Source organism: Aethalodelphis obliquidens, unplaced genomic scaffold (assembly GCF_003676395.1).
Source record: "Aethalodelphis obliquidens isolate GAN/ISIS:26980383/991018 unplaced genomic scaffold, ASM367639v1 scaffold21, whole genome shotgun sequence".
NCBI lineage: Eukaryota > Metazoa > Chordata > Mammalia > Artiodactyla > Delphinidae > Aethalodelphis > Aethalodelphis obliquidens.
Genome location: NW_020837965.1, coordinates 18,433,452 through 18,453,671, shown reverse-complemented (window position 1 = coordinate 18,453,671; position 20,220 = coordinate 18,433,452). Strand labels below are relative to the sequence as shown.

Sequence of the window (20,220 nt, the reverse complement as noted above, 5' to 3'; positions counted from 1 at the left end):
TCCCCCTCCACCCTTCAGAACTCTCCTTCAGGAGATCCAATAAATGTTCTTTTTTGCTTTAAAGCTGTTTGAACTTCATCTGTCACCTGCAATCAAAAGAGAACTGATGAATAAAAATGTGGGGAAGAGGGAAGTGAAGGTGCGAGATTTCAGAGGTAAATGGTCTTGGATTCGAATCTCAAGGGCAGCTCTCTTAAGCGTCATGTGCCTCAGTTTCCCCATCTAGAGAAGAGTGATAATAATAATGGTATCCATTTCATAGAGTCGTTGTGAAGACTAAATGACATAATGCATGGGAATCACTGGGCTGCCTTTTATTCCACGTCTGTCTTTCCCATCAGACAATTGCCCCCCTTGAAGGCAGGACCTTGCTGGTCTCATTCCCAGCCCAAGCTCAGCACCCGCTTCTTCACAGCTGTCAGCACCATCGTTCTAATTAAGGGCACCTGTGGCTCCTGTGCCAGCTGCCCCTGGGCAACCACAAACACTGACGCAACTCCAGCCACATTTTGATATCAAAAAATAAAACCTCAGGGAACTGTACGCCGAAGAAAGTTAATTCGCAGTATTGCTGTGTTTACTCAAATTTCCTGGAAAAGGCTCCCATTGGTTCATGACTAGGGGGAGGAGACCACCAAATGGTGAAGGCCACTGGCCCCCCTCTAACCATTAACCAGCAGGAAAGCTGGCAAACAAGACTGAGCAGCAGCCGCCCCGCCGGCTTACTGTACACATGACAGGATCCGGGACAGCAGGACCAAGCCAGCACTTGCAGCCCGAGCCCACTGCAGACCGTGAGTAACAGCTAAGGACTCTCCATTCCCCCGCTCCTGCCCACCCTCCAGAATGAAGCCACGACTGTGTCTTGCTCATTTCATTTTTTTTTTTAATGGGGCATGGAGCATTAGGGCAACCAGCAGTGATAAGAGGCAACCCTGGGGAGGGTTTTTCAGAGTCTGTGGGTTACCCACAGGGGTTTTTATTTCTCCTGGGCTCCTGCCTTGCAGGGACTGACATTGAACTAAGAGCCATTCCCAGCCATCGCATGATGCTCCTAAGGCCAGCCTAACAGCCATCACAGCCTCAGAGATGGAGTCTGAGAGCTGGGATGCATCAGCACCACACAACGCCTCTGCCGGGGACACAGGCAGGACAGGGCATTGCCCGGCTGCCACAGCACAGACTGTGCATCCTACAGAATCACACACACCTCCTCCCCCAGTGACCTGGGGCAAGGATCCTGCAGATAGGACGGAACTACCAGCATTACACCACGTGGTATGAGGTTTAAATGCACAGGGCCTAGGACTGTACCTGGGACTATACCTGGCTTATGGGGGCATTTGGAAAAACAGAACACAGTGGGTGTTTACTGTGTGTGTCACTTCAAAAATGAGGGACAAGGAGGACACACCTGAAATGAAATTCATGGATAATGTTGATACTCTGCATTTTTACGCTGCTGGGTACTTTTCAGAGAGCTGTTTCACTCTAGAGAAAGGCAGAACAGCATGGCACAGGCTCCAAAGTCAGACGGCAGGGCTTGGAATTTCAGCTTTTACTCCCTGGGCCTCAGTTTTTTCATCTGTACAATGGGCCCAGGACGACCCATGAAGTGAGGTCACTAAAGAAAGCACTGATAACAGCTGTGACTGATATTCACAAAAGTCTTTTGAGGTGGGTAGAGATTTAATCCCCATCTTGGAGGATTAGCACAGGAGGGGATGAGGCACAAAATCTCAGAGACAACAGGTAGAGAAGGGAAGGGAAAAGAACTTCTATTGGGGGCAAGCCCATCTCGTTCCAGGCTGTGAACTGCATGGCGTCCTTGCCCAAGAAGGGACCAAAGAGGTGGAGGTGTGGAGGTGGCTAGGGCTGAAGCAAAGATTTCACTACAGTCTGATGGGGGCAGTGACAGAGAGAGGCACACAGGAGGGCTTCCTGGAGGAGGTGACCCAGGACCTGCGTGCCAAAGGACAAGAGGCAGTGAGCCAGGCATGACAAGGAGGGGACGGGCCGACAGAGTGGACCCACATGGGGCAGGACTGGAACAGGCCCATCTTTGTCCCCAGCTCTCAGGCCAGAGCCGGGCTCTGCAAACATTGGGGAATGGAATGACCTCCCTGGCCTGACCCAGGCAGAGGGATGAAAGTCTGATATGTGCTGGGAGGACACCACAAGACACCCAGTGTTGCTGTGACTGAGACTTCAAGAGGCCAGATTTGAGGCTGGGGGTGGTACTGTCACCAGGGACGGGGCATGAGGACTCCCTGGGCCACGTCAGTGAGGATCAGCTCTGCCCGCAGGCAATGGGAGTCACTGAAAGCTTTTCTGCAGGAGAATGGCCCATCCGCTTGATTTTGGAAAGATGCCCTAGTTGCAGAGGAAAGAAAGGCTGGCAGGAGGTGAGCAGGAGGAAAGGAGAACAGGTGGGGGCGGGGAGGGGGCAACGGGAGAGATGCCAAGCCCCGAACTTGGGCTGTGTCCTGAGACTGAAGAAGCGAAGACAAACCCCAGAAATTTAGAAGGTAAATGGGCCAGGCCTGGGGCGGGTATTACTATCAACTCTATTTTATGCCAAGGAAACGGGAAGAGTTTTAAACAGTGCACCCATGTCACCTAGGTCATAAATAGCAATGCTGAGATCCTCATTCGACTTGGTCTGCCACAAAGCCCAGGAAAAAGGAGAACTGTCTGTAAAGCCAGGCGGCTGGGGAGGGAGGGGGCAGGGCGTCAGGGCAGTGATCAAAGCCAAGAAGCAAGGAATGTGCTTGTTTTTCTACCACGTGGAGGGAGACAGGCGGGGAGGGTTGGAGGAGGGCTGAGGGAGGTCAGGGGTGTGTTTACAGCCCGCTTTCATGAGGTTCTGGGTTTGGAACAGGCCAGGGAAAAGGCCTCGGGGGTGCTCCAAAGCAGACCAGGGTTTCCCACACGCAACGTGCACGCATTCTCCTGGGACTGGTTTTACTGCGGGTTCCCAGCCCCCTCCCAGCATGGCTAGTCCCGTAGGTGGGGTGGTGCAGGGGAATCAGCTTCTCCTGTAAGTATCCCTTCTTTATGGGGCTACAGGGGATTCCATAAAGCTCAGAGCTTGGGACCACTGGCCTTGCAGACAGAGTGTCCACTTACTGATTCTGAGCCTGGCTGCATTTTTTGAATTGCGCTTATCAAACACTTTTCATGGCTTATAATTAATTTTGTATCGTGGTAAGATATACAAAGATTGAGCATTTCAACTAGGTTTAAGTGTACAGTTCTCTGGTATTAAATACATTCACATTGTTGTGAAACCATCACCACTATTCATCTCCAGGACTTTTTCATCATCCCAAACTGAAACTCTACCCATTAAACCCTAACTCCCCATTTCCCCCTCCCCCCAGCCTCTGTTAACCACTATTCTACTTTCTGTTTCTATGAATTTGACTGCTCTAGGGCTCTCATGTGAGTGGAATCACACAACATTTGTCTTTTGTGACTGGCTTATTTCACTTAGCATAATGTCTTCAATGTTCATTCATCCATGCTGTAGCATGTATCAGAATTTCATTTTTTTGAAGACTGAATAGTATTCAACCACAGGCATATACCACTGTGAAATATAGAAAAATATACATACTGATCTCTGCCCCTGGTTCCTGGTGCAGAGCTCCTAAAACCCTTGTCATTTCCTAAATGATAAGAACATTAGAAGCATCTTTTTTTCTAATATTTGTTTTCTAATATTTGGTCTTTGACCCTGCTTCCTGAGGGAGAGCTCCAAAATCCCTTGGAATTTCCTGGGTGACTGCAGTGTCCTTTGCTCTAATGAGGCAACTCTGGGTGAGCTCCTGGATGACTTCAGGATGGGGGGGGTGTCACCAGAAAGACCAAGTCATGATTGGAACTTATTTTCTCCCATTCTGTGGGTTTTCTTTTCGTTTTGTTGATGATTTCCTGTGCTATGCAAAAGGTTTTAAGTTTAATTAGGTCCTACTTGTTTATTTTTGTTTTCATTTTCATAGTCTAGGAGGTGGATCAAAGAAGGTCTTGCTGCAATTTATGTCAGAGAGGGTTCTGCCCATGTTTTCCTCTAAGAGTTTTATAGTATCCAGCCTTACATTTAGGTCTTTAATCCATTTTGAGTTTATTTTTGTATGGTGTTAGAGAGTGTTCTAATTTCATTCTTTTACATGTAGCTGTCCAGTTTCCCCAGCACCACTTATTGAAGAGACTGTCTTTTCTCCATTGTATATTCTTGCCTCCTTTGTCATAGATTAGTTGACCATAGGTGCATGGATTTACCTCTGGGCTTTCTATCCTGTTCCACTTATCTTTTTTTTTTTTTCTATTTTTGTGCTAGTACCATACTGTTTTGATGACTGTAGCTTTGTAGTATAGTCTGAAGTCAGGGAGTGTGTACCTCCCACTCCCCCACCCCTATATTTCCTCTTTCCCCTTCCCACTGGTAACCACTAGTTTGTTCTCTGTGAGTCGGCTTTTTTATTATATTCACTAATTTGTTATATTTTTTAGATTCCACATATAAGTGGTATCATACAGTATTTGTCTTTCTCTGACTTATTTCACTTAGCATAATGCTCTCCAAGTTTACAGGATGGATTTTTCTATTTCTGCAAAATATATCATGGGATTTTGATAAGAATTGCATTGAACCTATAGATTTCTTTGGGTAGTTTTGACATCTTACATATTACATCCTCCAATCTGTGAACACAGGATGTCTTTCTATTTACTTATATCTTCTTTAATTTCTTTCAGCAACGTTCCCAGTGTACAAGCCTTTAACCTCCTTGGCTAACTCAACTCCTAGGTATTTTATTCTTTTTAATTTTATTATAAATGGAATTGTTTCCTTAATTTCTTTTTCAGATTGCTCATTGTTAGTATATGCAAACAGAACTGATTTTTGTGTGTTGATTTTGTATCCCATTTATTTGTTGAATTTATTGGTTCTCATAAGTTTTTTGTTGTCTTTAGGGTTTTCTATGTATAAGATCGTGTTGCCTGTGAACAGAGATAATTTTACTTCTTCCTTTCCAATTTGGATGCATTTTATTTCTTTGGCTTGCCTAATTTCTCTGGCTAGAATTTCCAATACTGTGTTAAATAGAAGAGGCAAACGTAGGCATCCTGTCTTGTTCTGAATCTGAGGTGAAAAGCTTTCAGTCTTTCACCATTGAGTAGGATGTTAGCTGTGGGCTTTTCATATATGGCTTTTATTATGCTGAAGTAGTTTCCTTCTACTCCCAGTTTGTTGAGTGTTTTTAACATGAAAGGGGGTGTTGAATTTTATCAAATGCTTTTACTGCATCAGTTGAGATGATCATATGATTATTTTCCTTCATTCTTTTAATGTGGTATTTACATTGATCAATTTGTGTATGCAGAACCATCCTTGCATTCCAGGAATAAATCCCACTTGGTCATAGTGTAAAATCCTTTTAGTACACTGCCGAATTCTATTTCCTAGCACTTTGTTGAGGATGTTTGCATCAACGTTCATAAGCAATATTTGTCTGTAGTTTTCTTTTCTAATGGTGTCTTTGGCTTTGGTATCAGGGCAAAGAATGAGTTAGGAAGTGTTCCCTCCTCTTTAATTTTTTTTGAAGGAGTTTGAGGAGAATTTGTGTGAATTCTTCTTTAAATGTTTGGTAGAATTCAAAACTGAAGCCATGTGATCCTGGACTTTTCTTTTTTGGGAAGTTTTCAGTTACTGATTCAATTTCCTTGCTACTTATAGGTCTATTCAGACATTCTGTTTCTTTGAGGTTTAATTTTGGTATGTTTTGTGTTTCTATAAATTTTCCATTTCATCTAGGTTACCCAATTTGTTGGTGTGTCATTTTCAATTTTTTCATAGTATTCTCAGAATTTTTTAAAATTTCTGTAGAATAGGTAGTAATGTCCCTACTTCATTTCTGATTTTAGTTATTTGAGACTTCTCTCTCTTTTTCTTACTCAGTCTAGCTAAAGGCTTGTCAATTTTGTTAATCTCTTTGAAGATGACATTATATTATATTATATAATGTTATATTATTATATTATGTTACCTTACTATATAATACTATATTGATTAGATATATTATATTTTGGTTTCATTGATTTTCTCTCCTTTTTCTATTTTCTATTTATTTGTCTGGGCTTTAATCTTTATTGTTTTCTTTCTTCTGCCAGCTGCACTCTCCTTTGGTGTCTCTTTACATGGAATATCTTTTTCCATCCTTTCACTGTCATATCTGTGCCTTTGGATCTAAAATGAGTCTTCTGTAGTGTGCATATAGTTGTTTCTTTTTCTAACCCATTCTGTCAATCTCTGTCTTTAGATTGGAGAATTGTATCCATTTACATTAAAGTAATTACTCATATGGAGGGACCACTCTATCAGTTTCCTATTTGTTTTCTGTATGCCTTATAGTTTTTTTGTCCTTTATTTCCTGCATTACTGTCTTCTTTTGTGTTTAGTTGATTTTTTGTAGTGAAACATTTTAATTCCCTTCTCACCTCCTTTCGTGCATACTCTATAACTATTTTCTTTCTGGTTATCATGGAAATTACATTTAACATCCTGAAGTTATGACACTCTCATTTGAATTTATGCCAGATAAACTTTAGTAGCATACAAAAATCGCTCCTATATAGCTCCATTCCCACATCCTTTCAGTTAAGTCACAGATTACAGCTTTATTCATTGTGGGTCCCAAAACATATATGAATAATTACTTTTTATGCATTAGTCTTTTAAATCACATAGAAAATAAAAAGTGGAATTACAAACCAAAATCACAATAATACTAGCTTTGATACTTGTTCATATATTTACCTTTAGCAGAGATCTTTATTTCTTCTTACAGATTCTATTTACTTTCTGGCGTTCTTTCATTTTAACCAGAAGTACTGCCTTTAGCATTTCTCGTAGGAGAGGTCTAGTGGTAATGAACTCCCTCAGCTTTTGTTTATCGGGGAATGTCTTAACTTCTCGCTCACTTTTGAAGGGCAGTTTTGCCTGCTATAGTACTCTTGGTGGATAGTTTTTTCTTTCAGTACTTTGACTATATCAACTGAGCGGTTATTTAACCTTTCTGAGCTTCCACTTCTGCCTACCTGAAACCAAAAGAATCATATATACTTTATTGTCGGTGAGGCAAAATTTTGGAAACTTGGTAGGTATTTGATAAATCATAGCAGGTGTAATTCATACTTTCAGGTGAGGAAATTGAGGCCCAGAGTCCTGACTTGCCCCAGGTCACACAGCCAATGTGGAAGAAGAAACTGGAGCTTGAGGGGGGTCTTCAATGGGGTCTTCTGCCTACTGCTCCCCATGCCCCACTGCCTCGGAGGCCCCACATCATCTAATGAGCATTTCTGATTTTCCAGGGCCTGGCCATCCTGAACAATGCTGTTCACCCTGTACATCTGTCTCCTCTGGTTGTCTACCAGTGGGCTCTGGACCATCCAGGCTAAGGACCCTGACACTGACATGAGCATGAGGAACCCTCACCGGCACTTGGCTCCAAACAACGTTGACTTTGCCTTTACCCTGTATAAGCACTTAGTGGCCTCAGCTCCGGGCAAGAATGTCTTCATCTCCCCTGTGAGCATCTCCACAGCCTTGGCTATGCTGTCCCTGGGCGCCAGAGGCTACACGCGGGAGCAGCTTCTCCAAGGCCTGGGCTTCAACCTCACTGAGATGTCCGAAGCCGAGATCCACCAGGGCTTCCGGCATCTCCACCACCTCCTCAGGGAGTCAAACACCACCTTGGAAATGACTATGGGCAATGCCATGTTCCTGGACCACAGCCTGGAACTTCTGGAGTCATTCTCAGCAGACACCAAGCACTACTATGAGTTGGAGGCCTTGAATGCAGACTTCCAGGACTGGGCAGGAGCCAGCAGACAAATCAACGAATATATCAGAAATAAGACGCAAGGGAAAATTGTGGACTTGTTCTCAGAGCAAGATAGCTCAGCCATGCTCATCCTGATCAACTACATCTTCTTTAAAGGTACCCCTCACCCATCCCGTTCTGACAAGGCCCCATCTACTATTGCCAAGGATAGTAAAAGCCATCAAAATTAAGGGTGTGCTCTTGATACTATTAGAAAGGTGAAACTATATCATCCCTACCAAGGATCAAAATGACACCCAGTAGAGCAACTTGCCCAAGCCCTTGCAGTTTGTTTCAAGGCCCAAACACGTAACCACGAACAGTCTGGCTGCCTAGTGGTCTACAAATATTGACCAAGGTCTGGCTGTGAGTCAGGCACTTGGTCAGAGGCTGGAAATAGAGCCTAGAACCAGACAGACACAGCCGCCACCCTCAGGAACTTCCAGACGGCCCATAAGCCTTCCTGCACGCACCACCCGAGCCAGCTCCAGCCCAGACCCCTCGCAGCCAAACCACAGCCCCACCTCACCAGTTCGGAGCAAAGTTTTCCAAAATGCCTGTCCATAAAAATCACCACGGAGACTTGTTAAAATTACAGATTCCAGAGCCCACACCAGATCTACTAGAGCAGAACTGATGCAAGAATGTCCTAGAATGTGTACTTTTAACAAGGCCCCTCCCCAATCGTTTTGACGAGCAGGTAATTTGGGGATACATTATCCTCCAGAATGAAATCTACAGTCCTTAGTCTACAGCAGTGGTCCTCAACCCAGGGTGATTCCCACCCCCATCCACCCTCAGGGACATTTGGCAATGTCTAGAGACATTGTGAGTTGTAACAACTGGGGGTGGGGTGGGGTGTGCCACTGGCATCTTGTGGGTAGAGGCCAAGGAGAAAGCTCAACGCCCTACAATGCCCAGAACAGCCCCCCACAGTGATATCTGCCTCCAAATGGCTAGAGTCCCAAGGTTGAGAAATCATCTGTTTCTTCTGCCTTGTCCAGACTCAGGTCTCAACATTTTCCCCTATACAAGTTCCCAATACACAGCAGACACACACACACACACACAATATCCAATCACGCCAAACTCCTTTCGTGTCTTCGAGCATGACTCTCCCCATGCAAGTCTGTATTAGTTCCCTATCGCCACTGTAACAAATCGCGGCAAACTTCGTGGCTTAAAACAGCACCAATTTATTACTTACAATTCTGGAGGTCAGAAGTCCAAAATGGGCCACTCTGGGTTAAAGTCAAGGGGATGCCAGGGTGTGTTCCTTCTGGAGGCTCTAGGGGAGGATCTGTTCCCTGCCTTTTCCAGCCTGTAGAAGCTACCTGCATTCCTTGGCTTGAGGCCCCCTTCCCTCTTCAGAGCTAGTAATCGCATTGCGCTGACCTCTACTTCCATCACGTCTCCTTTCTGACTCTGACCCTCCTGCCATCCTCTTCTACTTTTAAGGATGCTTGTGATTACAGTGGGCCCACCTGGATAATCCAGAAAATTCTCCTCAACTCAAAGTCAGTTGATTAGCAGCCTTAATTTCCTCTTGCCATGTAACATAACATATTCACAGGTTGCAAGGATTAGGACATCCTTGGGGCGGGGGGGCATTCTGCCTGACACAAGGCCCGTGCCCATTCTGTCCCCTGAGCCCTCCCTCAACTTGTCTGACTGCCTAAAACTTCTACCCACCCTTCAAATCTTGGCTCAAAAGTCATCACCTCCGTGAAGCCTCCCCTGATTCTCTCCAGCAAATCTTTGTCTCTCATACGCATCCTCTGCAGTTTGCCCACACCGAATTTTAATATGCATCTTGTTAGAACGTGTAAACCTGGACCCAAGTGGTTCAGTTTCAATTAAGTAGTCATATACAAAGAAGTGCAGGTAAAACAGCCAAAAAAAAAAGTATAATATTTAATGTGTCTCTCAACAACATAAAGATTATCCCATATGCCCATTTCTCTCCTCCCCAGCTCTCACTCAGGGCCCTCCATTAGCCAACTGAACCCCTTCCCTCCCCCAGATCTTTATTACCTGGACAGAGTTAGCATCTTGGTGAGCCATCCTCCTGCCTCTTTGTCTTTCTCTGTCTATTCTCCAACACAAGTCTGGGAACCCACCTGGCAAAGGCCTCCCTTCTTGGATGGTAGTGAGGGTGAGAGACTGACCAGCAAAGGCAGCATTTTCTTTTTTCTCCCACTTTATTGAGATATAAATGACTTATCATGTAAGCTTAAGGTATACAATGGGATGATTTTATATATATATATATAGTGAGATGATTACGCAGATAATAGTTAACACGTCTATCACCTCACAGTTACCTTTGTGTGTTGGGGCCAGGGGGTGAGGATTTTTAATATCTGCTCTCGTAGCAACTTTTAGGTACATGATACAGTATTATTAACCATAGTACCATGCTGTGCATTAGGTTCCCCAGAACTTATTCATCTTATAACTGGAAGTTTGTACCTTTGACCACCTTTACCCACTTCTCCGAACCTCCTACCCCATCATTCTTTTCTCTGTTTCTACAAATTCTGTATTTTTAGATTCCATATATAAGTGAGGGCATACAGTATTTGTCTTTCTCTGTCTGCCTTATTTCACGTAGCATAATGCCCTCAAGGTTCATCCATGTTGCTGCAAATGACAGGATTCTCTTCTTTTTTATGGCTGAGTAATATTCCATTTGGGGTGTGTGTGTGTGTGTGTGTGTGTGTGTGTGTGTGTGCGTGTACACACCTTGTTCTTTATCCGTTCATCTATTGATGGACACTTGACTGTTTCCACGCCTTGGCTATTGTGAATAATGCTGCAATGAACATGGGAGTGCAGATATCTCTTCAGTATAGTGGGTTCATTTCCTTCTGATATATACCAAGAAGTGGGATTGCTGGAGCATATGGTAGTTCTATTTTTAATTTTTTGAGGAACCTCCATACTGTTCTCCATAGTGGCTGCACCACTTTACATTCCCACCAACGGTGCACAAGGGTGCCGTTTTCTTCACATCCTGCCGGCACTTGTTTTCTCTTTTCTTTTTGATAATAGCCATTCTGATAGGTGTGAAGTGCTATTGTGGTTTCAATTCGCATTTCCTTGATGATTCGTGATTCTGAGCACCTTTTCTTGTACTTATTGGCCATCTGTACATCTTCTTTGGAAAAAAAATCTATTCAAGTCCTCTGCCCATTTTTTAATTTGATTATTTGGGGCTTTTTTTTTTTTTTGCTATTGAGCTTGTATGAGTTCCTTATATATTTTTGGATATTACCCCCTTATCAAATGTATGTTTTGCAAATATTTTCTTCCATCCCATAGGTTGCCTTTTCACTTTATTGATTGTATCCTTTGCTGGGCAGAAGCTTTTTAGTTTGATGTGATCCCACTTGTTAGTTTTTCCCTTGTTGCTTATGCCTTTGGTGTCATATTCAAAAAAAAAAAAACTCATAGCTAAGACTAATATCAAAGAGTTCCTTTTTCCCTACATTTTCTTCTAGGAGTTTTATGGTTTCAGGTCTTATGTTTAAGTCTTTAACATATTTCAAGTTAGTTTTTGTGAATGATGTAAGATAGGGGTCCAGTTTCATTCTTTTGCATGTGAATATCCAGTTTTCTCAGCACCATTTATTGAAGAGATTATCTTTTCCCCACTCAGTATTCTTGGTTCCCCTGTCATATCTTAGTTGATTATATATGGGAGGGGTTATATCTAGGCTTTCACTTCTGTTCCATTGGTCTATGTGTCTGTCCTTATGCTTGTACCATACTGTTTGATTACTATAGCTTTATAATACAGTTTGAAATCAGGAGGTGTGATGCCTCCAACTATGTTCTTTCTCAAGATGGCTTTGGCTATTTAAGATCTTCTGTGGTCCCACACAAAAGGCAGTATTCTTCTTGACCCTGGGGGGCCAAGGAGTCAGGGAATGTTTGCCCGGAAATGTTTCTGCATGCTCCCATGAATTCTCCAGGCCATCTCTCCCACTAGACTATTCACTCTTGTGCATGGCATCCTCATCTCTTTGGGAGGTCCAGTGCATTTGCATAGTGCTTGGTAAATGGAAGTAACTCCAAAGTGGTTGCATAGAGGTTCTGGTAACACAGCCTGGGGAGAAGAGCACAGAAAGCCCAGAGAGAGAGAGGGCCCTCCTGAGCCTGCAAGGAGCCTGAGCGGGGGCTGGCAGGACAGGGGCTGGCAGGGTGTCATTTGGCGCACGGCTTTGCTCTCACAGTTTCTAAGCATTCTCATGACCACAGTGGGGCTGAGTTGATGGGAAACAGTAGTTCCTGGTAATAAAATCAGAGAGGATTTGAACATTTGAACGCAGGAACAGACATTGACAGGAGTGTGGGCTGCACTCACCTGTGCCTGTTTGTACACGGATTTTCCGTGATCAAGCAAAGCTAATTAACAAGCCCCGTTTAAGTTGAGAGATACTCTGAAATGTTTCCAGCACGCCAGGATAATAAATAGAAATGAAGAATGGGGTGGCTCTCATCACTAAACTTAGGACATGTACAGTATCCCTGGCATGTTCCTTACTTAGTGGACTGTCTCGACAGCTCTTTTTTCGGAGAACATTAGAAATATTGTTAAAAGATTTTCCAGGGACTCATCCTTGCTCTCTCCAATTTCCCTTCATCAATTCTTAGGTTTCTCTACCATAAGTTCTCCTAACTCAAGAATTTTCAACAAAAAAAATCCCTTAAAATAGAGGTTAGATCCCATTCTGTATTTGGTTTTCTGCCAAACTGGATATACGTTATACTTGCTTCTAGAAAAGAAATACTCAGTAAAAAGCACACAGCAGACTTCTAAGGATGAAAAACCTAGCACTGAAAAATATTTTATCTACATTTTCTTGGTTGTGAGTTGGACAAGTTAGCCACAAAGCACTCCCCCCTTCAATTCTGAGGACCCCAGACTTCCTTTAGAAGATGGTTTGAGAACCCGCAAATTATCTCACTTGCTGTGAGACAGCCTCAGTCATTAGGGATGGACCAGGCACAGCCCCTGGGTCTCCAGGCTCCACATCCATTGCTCTTTTCCCTACATCCTCTGGCCACTGCCCATGGTCACCCTTAGTAACCCTTCCAGGGAGCTGAGGCTGGCTCAGAACCAAGAGTTCTGGCTTCATGGTCCAGAGATCCCACAGGCAGAGGGATAGAGAAATGTCTGCCTGTGGCTATGCTCTGGCCACTTTCAGGCAGCCTCAGTTGGGAAACAGTGACCTCACAAGGGCTTCTGGGCTGGAGGCCAAGGGCAGCCAGGACACTCAGGACCTGCTAGACTCAGAGTCCTCAGTCATCTCCAGACCTGGGGAGACTTAACCTAGAGCCGATGAGGCCCTGATGAGACTCAATCCATGTCTAAATATCCAAAGATCTATCACCTATTAGAGGACTCTGGAATAAACTCAAGGGTCAAAGAGGCTCAGTCGGCAGGCATTACAATCAGGCAGGCTTTGGCTTCATCTAAGGAGCAGTTGCCTTCCCTTCAGTGTTGACCAGTAGTGGAAAGTCCCATCTGTTAGGTAGTGAGTTCCCCATCACAAGGGGAACAAATGTTGCATAATGACATCATGGAACGTGGTGGAGTGGAGTCGAGTCTAGCTGTGGTGGGAGTCTGTAACCTTGAAGGACTCATCTCGCCCTGATTCTGCCTCTGGGAAAGGTACTGCGGCCCTCAGGGCCACTCGGGAGGCAAGGGGCCTCCGGCAAGAAAGTGGGTACATTTGACTGGGCGGCCAGACTGCCTGCTGGGCTTCTGTCGCCGCACATCAGGGGGTGGGGATGGACTGGATGGTCGGTTCCCCAGCACCACCTCCAGAGCCCTCCAGTCCAGAAGCCACTCCAGGGAGGGGGGCAACAAGGCCAAGTCTGCTTTACTGAACCCTACTCCCAAATCCTAGGGCCAGCATCCTCTGTTCTCTTCCTCTTCCCATTTTTAGAAGTCAGTCTCAGACATCGTGCTAATCCTCAAGCCATCCCAAAGGGTAGAGGATGGAACAGGCTTTAAACCTCTGGGAATTTCATACCTTAGCAAATTCCAGCAGCTCCGGTGGGGACTTTCCAGGTTGAGGGAGGCCACTGTGTCACTTGCTTGGCGGTCACCCCTGGCCCTCTGCTGCCACCCAAGTTGCGTTTTCCTCCTGCTGTCACAGGTCTGTCTCCTCCCCTCCCCCTCCCCCCTCTTCCCAGGCACGTGGGCACACTCCTTCAACCTGGAAAGCACCAGGGAAGATAACTTCTACGTGAATGAGACGACCACGGTGAAGGTGTCCATGATGTTCCAGTCGAGCACCATCAAGTACCTGAACGACTCGGTGCTCCCCTGCCAGCTGGTACAGCTGGACTACACAGGCAACGAGACCGTCTTCTTTGTCCTCCCGGTCAAGGGGAAGATGGACACGGTCATTGCCATGCTGAGCCGGGACACCATTCAGAGGTGGTCCAAGTCCCTGACCAACAGGTAAGCCCTCCAGCCAGCTCTGTTGATTTCTGCAGTTGGACGTGTTCCCAGAAAGTGGGGCAAGTGGAAAAGGGGTGCACCTGGCCGTCCTTCCTCCCCCAGACTCGCCTTCCAGGGCTCATTATTTTCCTGTCTGCTGGGTTCTCTGATCTAGAGGTCACACTTATTTATCTTTCTGTCGATTAACACTGAGCTATTGATAGTCTGGGGCATTCCACAAAGTGAGGTCCACCTTCCCCAGCAGGTTGATAGCCACCCTCTGTATTATCACATCTTTCATCTTTTTCTTAAGCTGAATTCACCCATCACCCAGCCCGCACTGATCCATTTTATTATATTGCTTACCTGAGACCAAGCACCGCTAAAAACCATAAAAAGATATAATGAAAATGACCACTGTATGACCACTGTAATGACCCTGGAACCAACGCAAAGCCTACAGATGGTTAAGTCACTCAGGGAATCTAATGTTTCTTCCATCAGTCAATCAGTAAATAAGAAAGTAAGGACATAAGTACATAATAAACTCATTTTCCCAGGAACCTCTGCACCAGAGGGGAATCAAAATTATAATCAAACTTGTGTCCAGCTCTGATCCTCCCATTGGAGGAGGGAGCAGATGTTCTTGAGAACACGGTCCTCGCTCTTGGGAGATTAGAGTTCTGTCTGTGAAGGAGCCAACCAACGTGGGAGCTGGGTGGCGGGGTGCAGACTCAAAGGGAAGAGGGCTGTCGGGGAAGGAGCCAGCACTTGGATCTAGAGTCGCTCAGGAAGCCTCGTGGGCCAGGCACCATGTCTGGAATTCATTCATTCAATATATATATGGAAGCAATTGCTATGTACCATGCACTAGGCTAAGCAGAAGGGATGCACTCTAGAGCAGAAAACGGATTCTGGTGGAATTAATAGTGGTACAATGTCATAAGCTCTGTCAGAGCAAGACAGGGAAGGAGATGCATAATGTGTACAATTTGAGGGAGGGTGGGACGCCGGGCTCTAAGCCGGGGGAATGGAGAAGGGGCTGCAGAGCAGATTGCTTTCACTTTGAGCTGTGCCTTAAGCCTGAGTAGAGGTTCAGTCAGTGGCAACCTCCCCAAGAGTATGCACGGAAGAGGAAATGGCACCAGAGGCAAGTCGGGGAGGCCATTGGCCAGCCTTTCAGGTCAACCGTCCCACTCCACTTCACTCCCAGCCCTCGAAGGGAACCTGTAGTTCAGATACAGGGCCACCAGGTAGTGACAATGCGCCGTGATTCAAATTCTGAACCCTAGTGTGTTGAAAATAAGGCGAAGGATACCCCTTCTCTTTACTCCAAAAATAATCTCTTCACTACAATACTTAAACAACATTAGTCAGTAACACGTACCATTTTCTTCTAGACTTTTTAAAAAAACATTCAAGGTAAAACTTTGCACCTTTAGACATCATGAGTTCTCTCCTTCATCCCAATGCTGTGGCCTACGGCTCACCTGCACGCTTGCGTGGCCCCTTCTCCCTCCTCACCCCTCCCAGCACCACCACGCCCTTCCCCACCAGGCTCTCCGGTGCATCCGAGCTCAGCATCCTTCAGGGCCCAGATGACACCCCACCTCCCCCGGCAGCCTCTGGGTCCCACTCACGGGGCGCTCTCGCGAGAGCCTCTCTCTCCATCCCCTTGCTCCGCCGTCACCTCGCTGCAGCCCGCGCAGGTCCCGCGCAGGTCGTGGGGCAGCTCTCCGAGTTGGGGCGATGGGGCTCCGAGTTACCTAGTCCTGGTTTCCTCACGGTCCTGCTGCTTCCCAGCGGTGTGACTTTGGGGAAATTCCTCAGCTTTTTTTTGAGTTTCAGTCTCTCAATCTGGAAGTTAAAGATGATGGCTCCAGTTTGTAAGGCTGTGTGTGCCTACGCGGATTAGACGAGATAAAGGAGGGCAGGAAGGGCAGCCAAATGCTGGGTATGGGTCGGCCTCCCTTACCTTCTGTTGCCATTTCCCATCTAGAGAAGTCACACGTCCCACTGGCCTTGGATTCCTCCTCACTTCCCCCGGGTTGCCAGCTTCCAGACCTCCCCAGAGCAGCTTGTGCTCAAGTGCAGAGGTCTCATGCCTTCCCTCCACCCTCTGGAGAGCCGGGGCCCTATCACTGACTTCAGGGTTCAGGCATCTTCTCTCTCCCTTGCTGTGTAGATGAGGACTAGCACAGAGAGGGACAGGACTTGGCTAAAGCCACACAGCGTTAGCGGCATGGCTGGGGCCAGGACCCCTGCTCCCAGCTGCACGTTCCCTCCTCTCCTCCATTTCTGCCAGGTGGTGCTTGGGGGACCACAGGACTTCTTGTTTTTTTCTTTTTTTTAATTGAAGTATAATTGATTTACAATACTGTGTTAGTTTCAGGTGTACAGCAAAGTGATTCTGTTATATATATATCCTTTTTTTCATTCTTTTCCATTATAGGTTATTACAAGATAATGAGTACAGTTCCCTGTGCTTGTCCCCCATAAATCCTTGTTGTTTATCTATTTTATGTATGGTAGTGTGTATCTGTTAATCCCATACTCCTATTTTATCCCTCCCGCCTCTTCCCTTTGGTAGCTATGTTTGTTTTCTATGTCTGTGTGTCTCTTTCTGTCTTGTAAATGAGTTCATTTGTATTACTTTTTAGATTCCACATATGTGATATCATATAACATTTGTCTTTCACTGTCTGACTTACTGCACTTAGTATGATATTCTCTAGGTCCAAGCATATTGCTGCAAATGGCATTATTTCATTCTTTTTTATGGCTGAGTAATATTCCATTGTGTATATGTACCACATCTCCTTTATCCATTCATCTGTTGATGGATACTTAGGTTGCTTCCATGTCTTGGCTATTGTAAATAGTGCTGCTGTGAACATTGGGGTGCATGTATCTTTTTTGAATTCGAGTTTTCATCTTTTCTGGATATATGCCCAGGAGTGGGATTGCTGGATCATAGTGTAACTCTATTTTTAGTTTTTTAAGGAACCTCCATACTGTTTTCCATAGTGGCTGCACCAATTTACATTCCCACCAAGAGTGTAGGAGGGTTCCCTTTTCTCCACACCCTCTCCAGCATTTATTATTTGTAGACTCTTTAATGATGGCCATTCTGACTGGGGTAAGGTGATACCTCATTGTAGTTTTGACTTGCATTTCTCTAATAATTAGTGATGTTGAGCATCTTTTCACGTACCTCTTGGCCATTTGTATGTCTTCTTTGGAGAAATGTCTATTTAGGTCTTCTCCCCATTTTTTGATTGGGTTGTTTAGTTTTTTGATATTGAGTTGTTTGACCTGTTTGTATATTTTGGAAATTAAGCCCTTGTCGGTAGCATCATTTGCAAGTATTTTCTCCAGCCATAGGTTGTCGTTTTGTTTTGTTTATGGTTTTAAACACTGTGCAAAAGCTTATAAGTTTGATTCAGTTCCATTTGTTTATTTTTGCTTTTATTTCTTTTGCCCACAAGGACTTCTTTAGGTATTCTTTGCTTCAGTGTCTGGTAGTTTAACTGGATCAGGTGGAATCAGCTCAAAGAAAGAGCTGAGAAGAAAGGACTTTGCAATTCAGAGGCCCAGAGAGGAAGATGCCTGTGTGATGGAGGGAGAGGCAGATCCTGCTTCTTGTTCTGTTCCTTCCCCTGTCCCGAAAGAGCAGGTCTGGCTGGGAGGCAGGGTCTGGAGGGATCACAGGGGAAACGGGAATCTGGCTGGCCGGGCCCAGCCCTGGGAAAGTCTAACCCCATCTGCTTACCCCGAGCAGCCTGGTGGACCTGTACATCCCGAAGGTCTCCATTTCCGGAGGCTACGACCTCGGGGGCATCATGGGGGACATGGGCATTGCAGACTTGCTCAACAACCGGACACAATTCTCAGGCATCACCCAAGAGGCCCTGCCGAAGGTGCCAAAGGTAGGGGTCTCTAGAGCCCATCCTTCTTCCCGCCCCAAATTCACAATACAAATAATAATAAGCAACGTGAAAGCTCAGCAAGAACTTGATGTCCCCAAGGTCACACAGGAAGCTAGTGACAAGGGAGCACCACAGCTCAGGCGTGCACCGTTCTGCCAGGCCACACAGAGGGGGCACTGTGGAAGACAAGTAATCATGGCAGGGCTGTGAGCAGCCCCCAGGCAAAAGGAAACGTCTGCGTGAGATCACACGGAATGTTCTGTCCAATGATGTTCTTTATCTCCATCCTTCAGCTTTATGTTCTGTTATTCATTCATTCAGAAAATATTTACTGAACATGTTCTATGTGCCCCAAACTGTGCTAGACACTGGGTATGCCTCAGACGTGGCCCTGATCTTACAGTCCTGTGGGTGACAAAACAGGAGAGGGAACAGGAGGAAGCTGTGGTGGCAGCAGCCCCCTCCCTCGTGCACACAGGCTTTGACCATCATGATGTGGGCACACAGTATGTGCTCAATAAAATGCCTGTGTGTGAACTCAGTCAAACAGCTACCTCCTTATGAGGTGGGTGTTACCCTAGTTTCTCAGGTCACAGAGCTAGTAAATAGCCTGACATTTGACTCAAAACCTCATATTCCCAAAACACACTGCAGGGGTTCCTAGCCCAGCTGAGCTTCTCCCTAGCCTATTTACAGAGCACTCTGAGCCTCTGATTCCCTGCTGCTCCATCAGTGAGAGTCCTGTCCCGTAGGTGTTTTTATTTAATCAGCCAGTTCTGATCTTTCCGATGCTTTTGATGCAACCTACTCAAGCGTTTCACTGACTTGAGAATATCTTCTAATTTTGATCATAACAAAGGATGTTTCAGCAGGCAAAGATGAGTCTTTTCCCTACAGAGTGGGCACAAGCATTTTGCATAAGTTGAACCCTCTCAGTTACTGGCAGAGTGGAGAGGGAGCGAGGTGTCCCTCCACCAGCCCAGGACCCGGGGAGGGGAGCCCGATATGGATGCTGAAGTCCAGTTTCAGCCCCAAGTCCCTTGCTCTCCATGGGTCGGCTCCAGCTGCCCACTCTCTAGGGAGGAAGTCTAAGTGTGGCCTGAGTTCCAGAGGTGGACAGACCCCAGCGCTAGTCCTGGGGCTGCCACGTAGATGAGGAGCCAGCAAGTGACCTTCTCTGAGCCTCAGCTTCGCCATTCAGAAAGCTGAGGGTGGGAGGAGTCGAAGCCAAGGGGCTCGGAAAGCTCCGCCCACGCGGCTGGTGTTCATCCTCCCCGCTCTGTCCGTTCCCACCAGGTGGTCCATAAGGCCACGCTGCAACTGGATGAGAGGGGCTTGGAGTCGGCCGCCCGCACCCAGGTCCACCGGAACTCGGCGCCCGAGCCTCTCACAATCCGGTTCGACCGGCCCTTCGTTGTCATGATCTTCGACGACTTCACGTGGAGCAGCCTCTTCCTGGGCAAGGTTGTGAATCCGACCTAAGGGGACGCCCCCTGGAGCCACAGCGCGTCTGACTCGGGCACCAGGGACCCCACAGAAAGGAGTGAGAGGTTCCCCCCAATCCTCCCCTGGTTCCCCTCTGGTAATAAATTACTGTCGTTGCGACTGGTGACAAGTGTGGTTGAAGGGGAAGAGTGGGACGATTGATAAAACTTGAATAACATCAATATAATATTGTACCAGTATAATTTTCTAGTTTTGGTCATTGTCTTAGGGTTATGTGATGGTGTATGGAAGTACAGTGAAAGGTATATGGAAGCACTATTATTTTTGTAAGTTTGAAATTATTTCCAAGTAAGAACTTGAAAAGAAGGAATCACACAAGCCAAAACACAACAGAAGAACACACACACACACACACACACACACACACACACACACACACAACAGAAAGATGTTTTTAAAGTGCTGGGATGGAAATGTCATATCTTTCAAAGAGCAAAAA

The 20,220-nt window shown here is 45.9% G+C and overlaps 1 protein-coding gene across 1 annotated transcript; it reads left to right on the top strand.

The window, feature by feature from the left end:
* The first annotated feature begins 666 nt into the window (after positions 1–666).
* Positions 667–19,757, top strand: SERPINA6 (serpin family A member 6). The gene is made up of 5 exons (XM_027120839.1): positions 667–794; positions 7,378–8,006; positions 14,097–14,367; positions 18,128–18,275; positions 19,572–19,757. Exons 2-5 carry the CDS (start codon positions 7,397–7,399, stop codon positions 19,755–19,757), a joined length of 1,215 nt encoding a protein of 404 aa, XP_026976640.1. The 5' UTR covers positions 667–794; positions 7,378–7,396.
* Positions 19,758–20,220: the final 463 nt, after the last annotated feature.

Coding starts and splice junctions, on each gene's coding strand:
- SERPINA6 (XM_027120839.1), top strand. CDS start 7,397: ATGCTGTTCACCCTGTACATCTGTCTCCTCTGGTTGTCTACCAGTGGG. Junction 14,368..18,127: donor TCCAAGTCCCTGACCAACAG/GTAAGCCCTCCA, acceptor TACCCCGAGCAG/CCTGGTGGACCTGTACATCC. Junction 18,276..19,571: donor CCCTGCCGAAGGTGCCAAAG/GTAGGGGTCTCT, acceptor CGTTCCCACCAG/GTGGTCCATAAGGCCACGCT.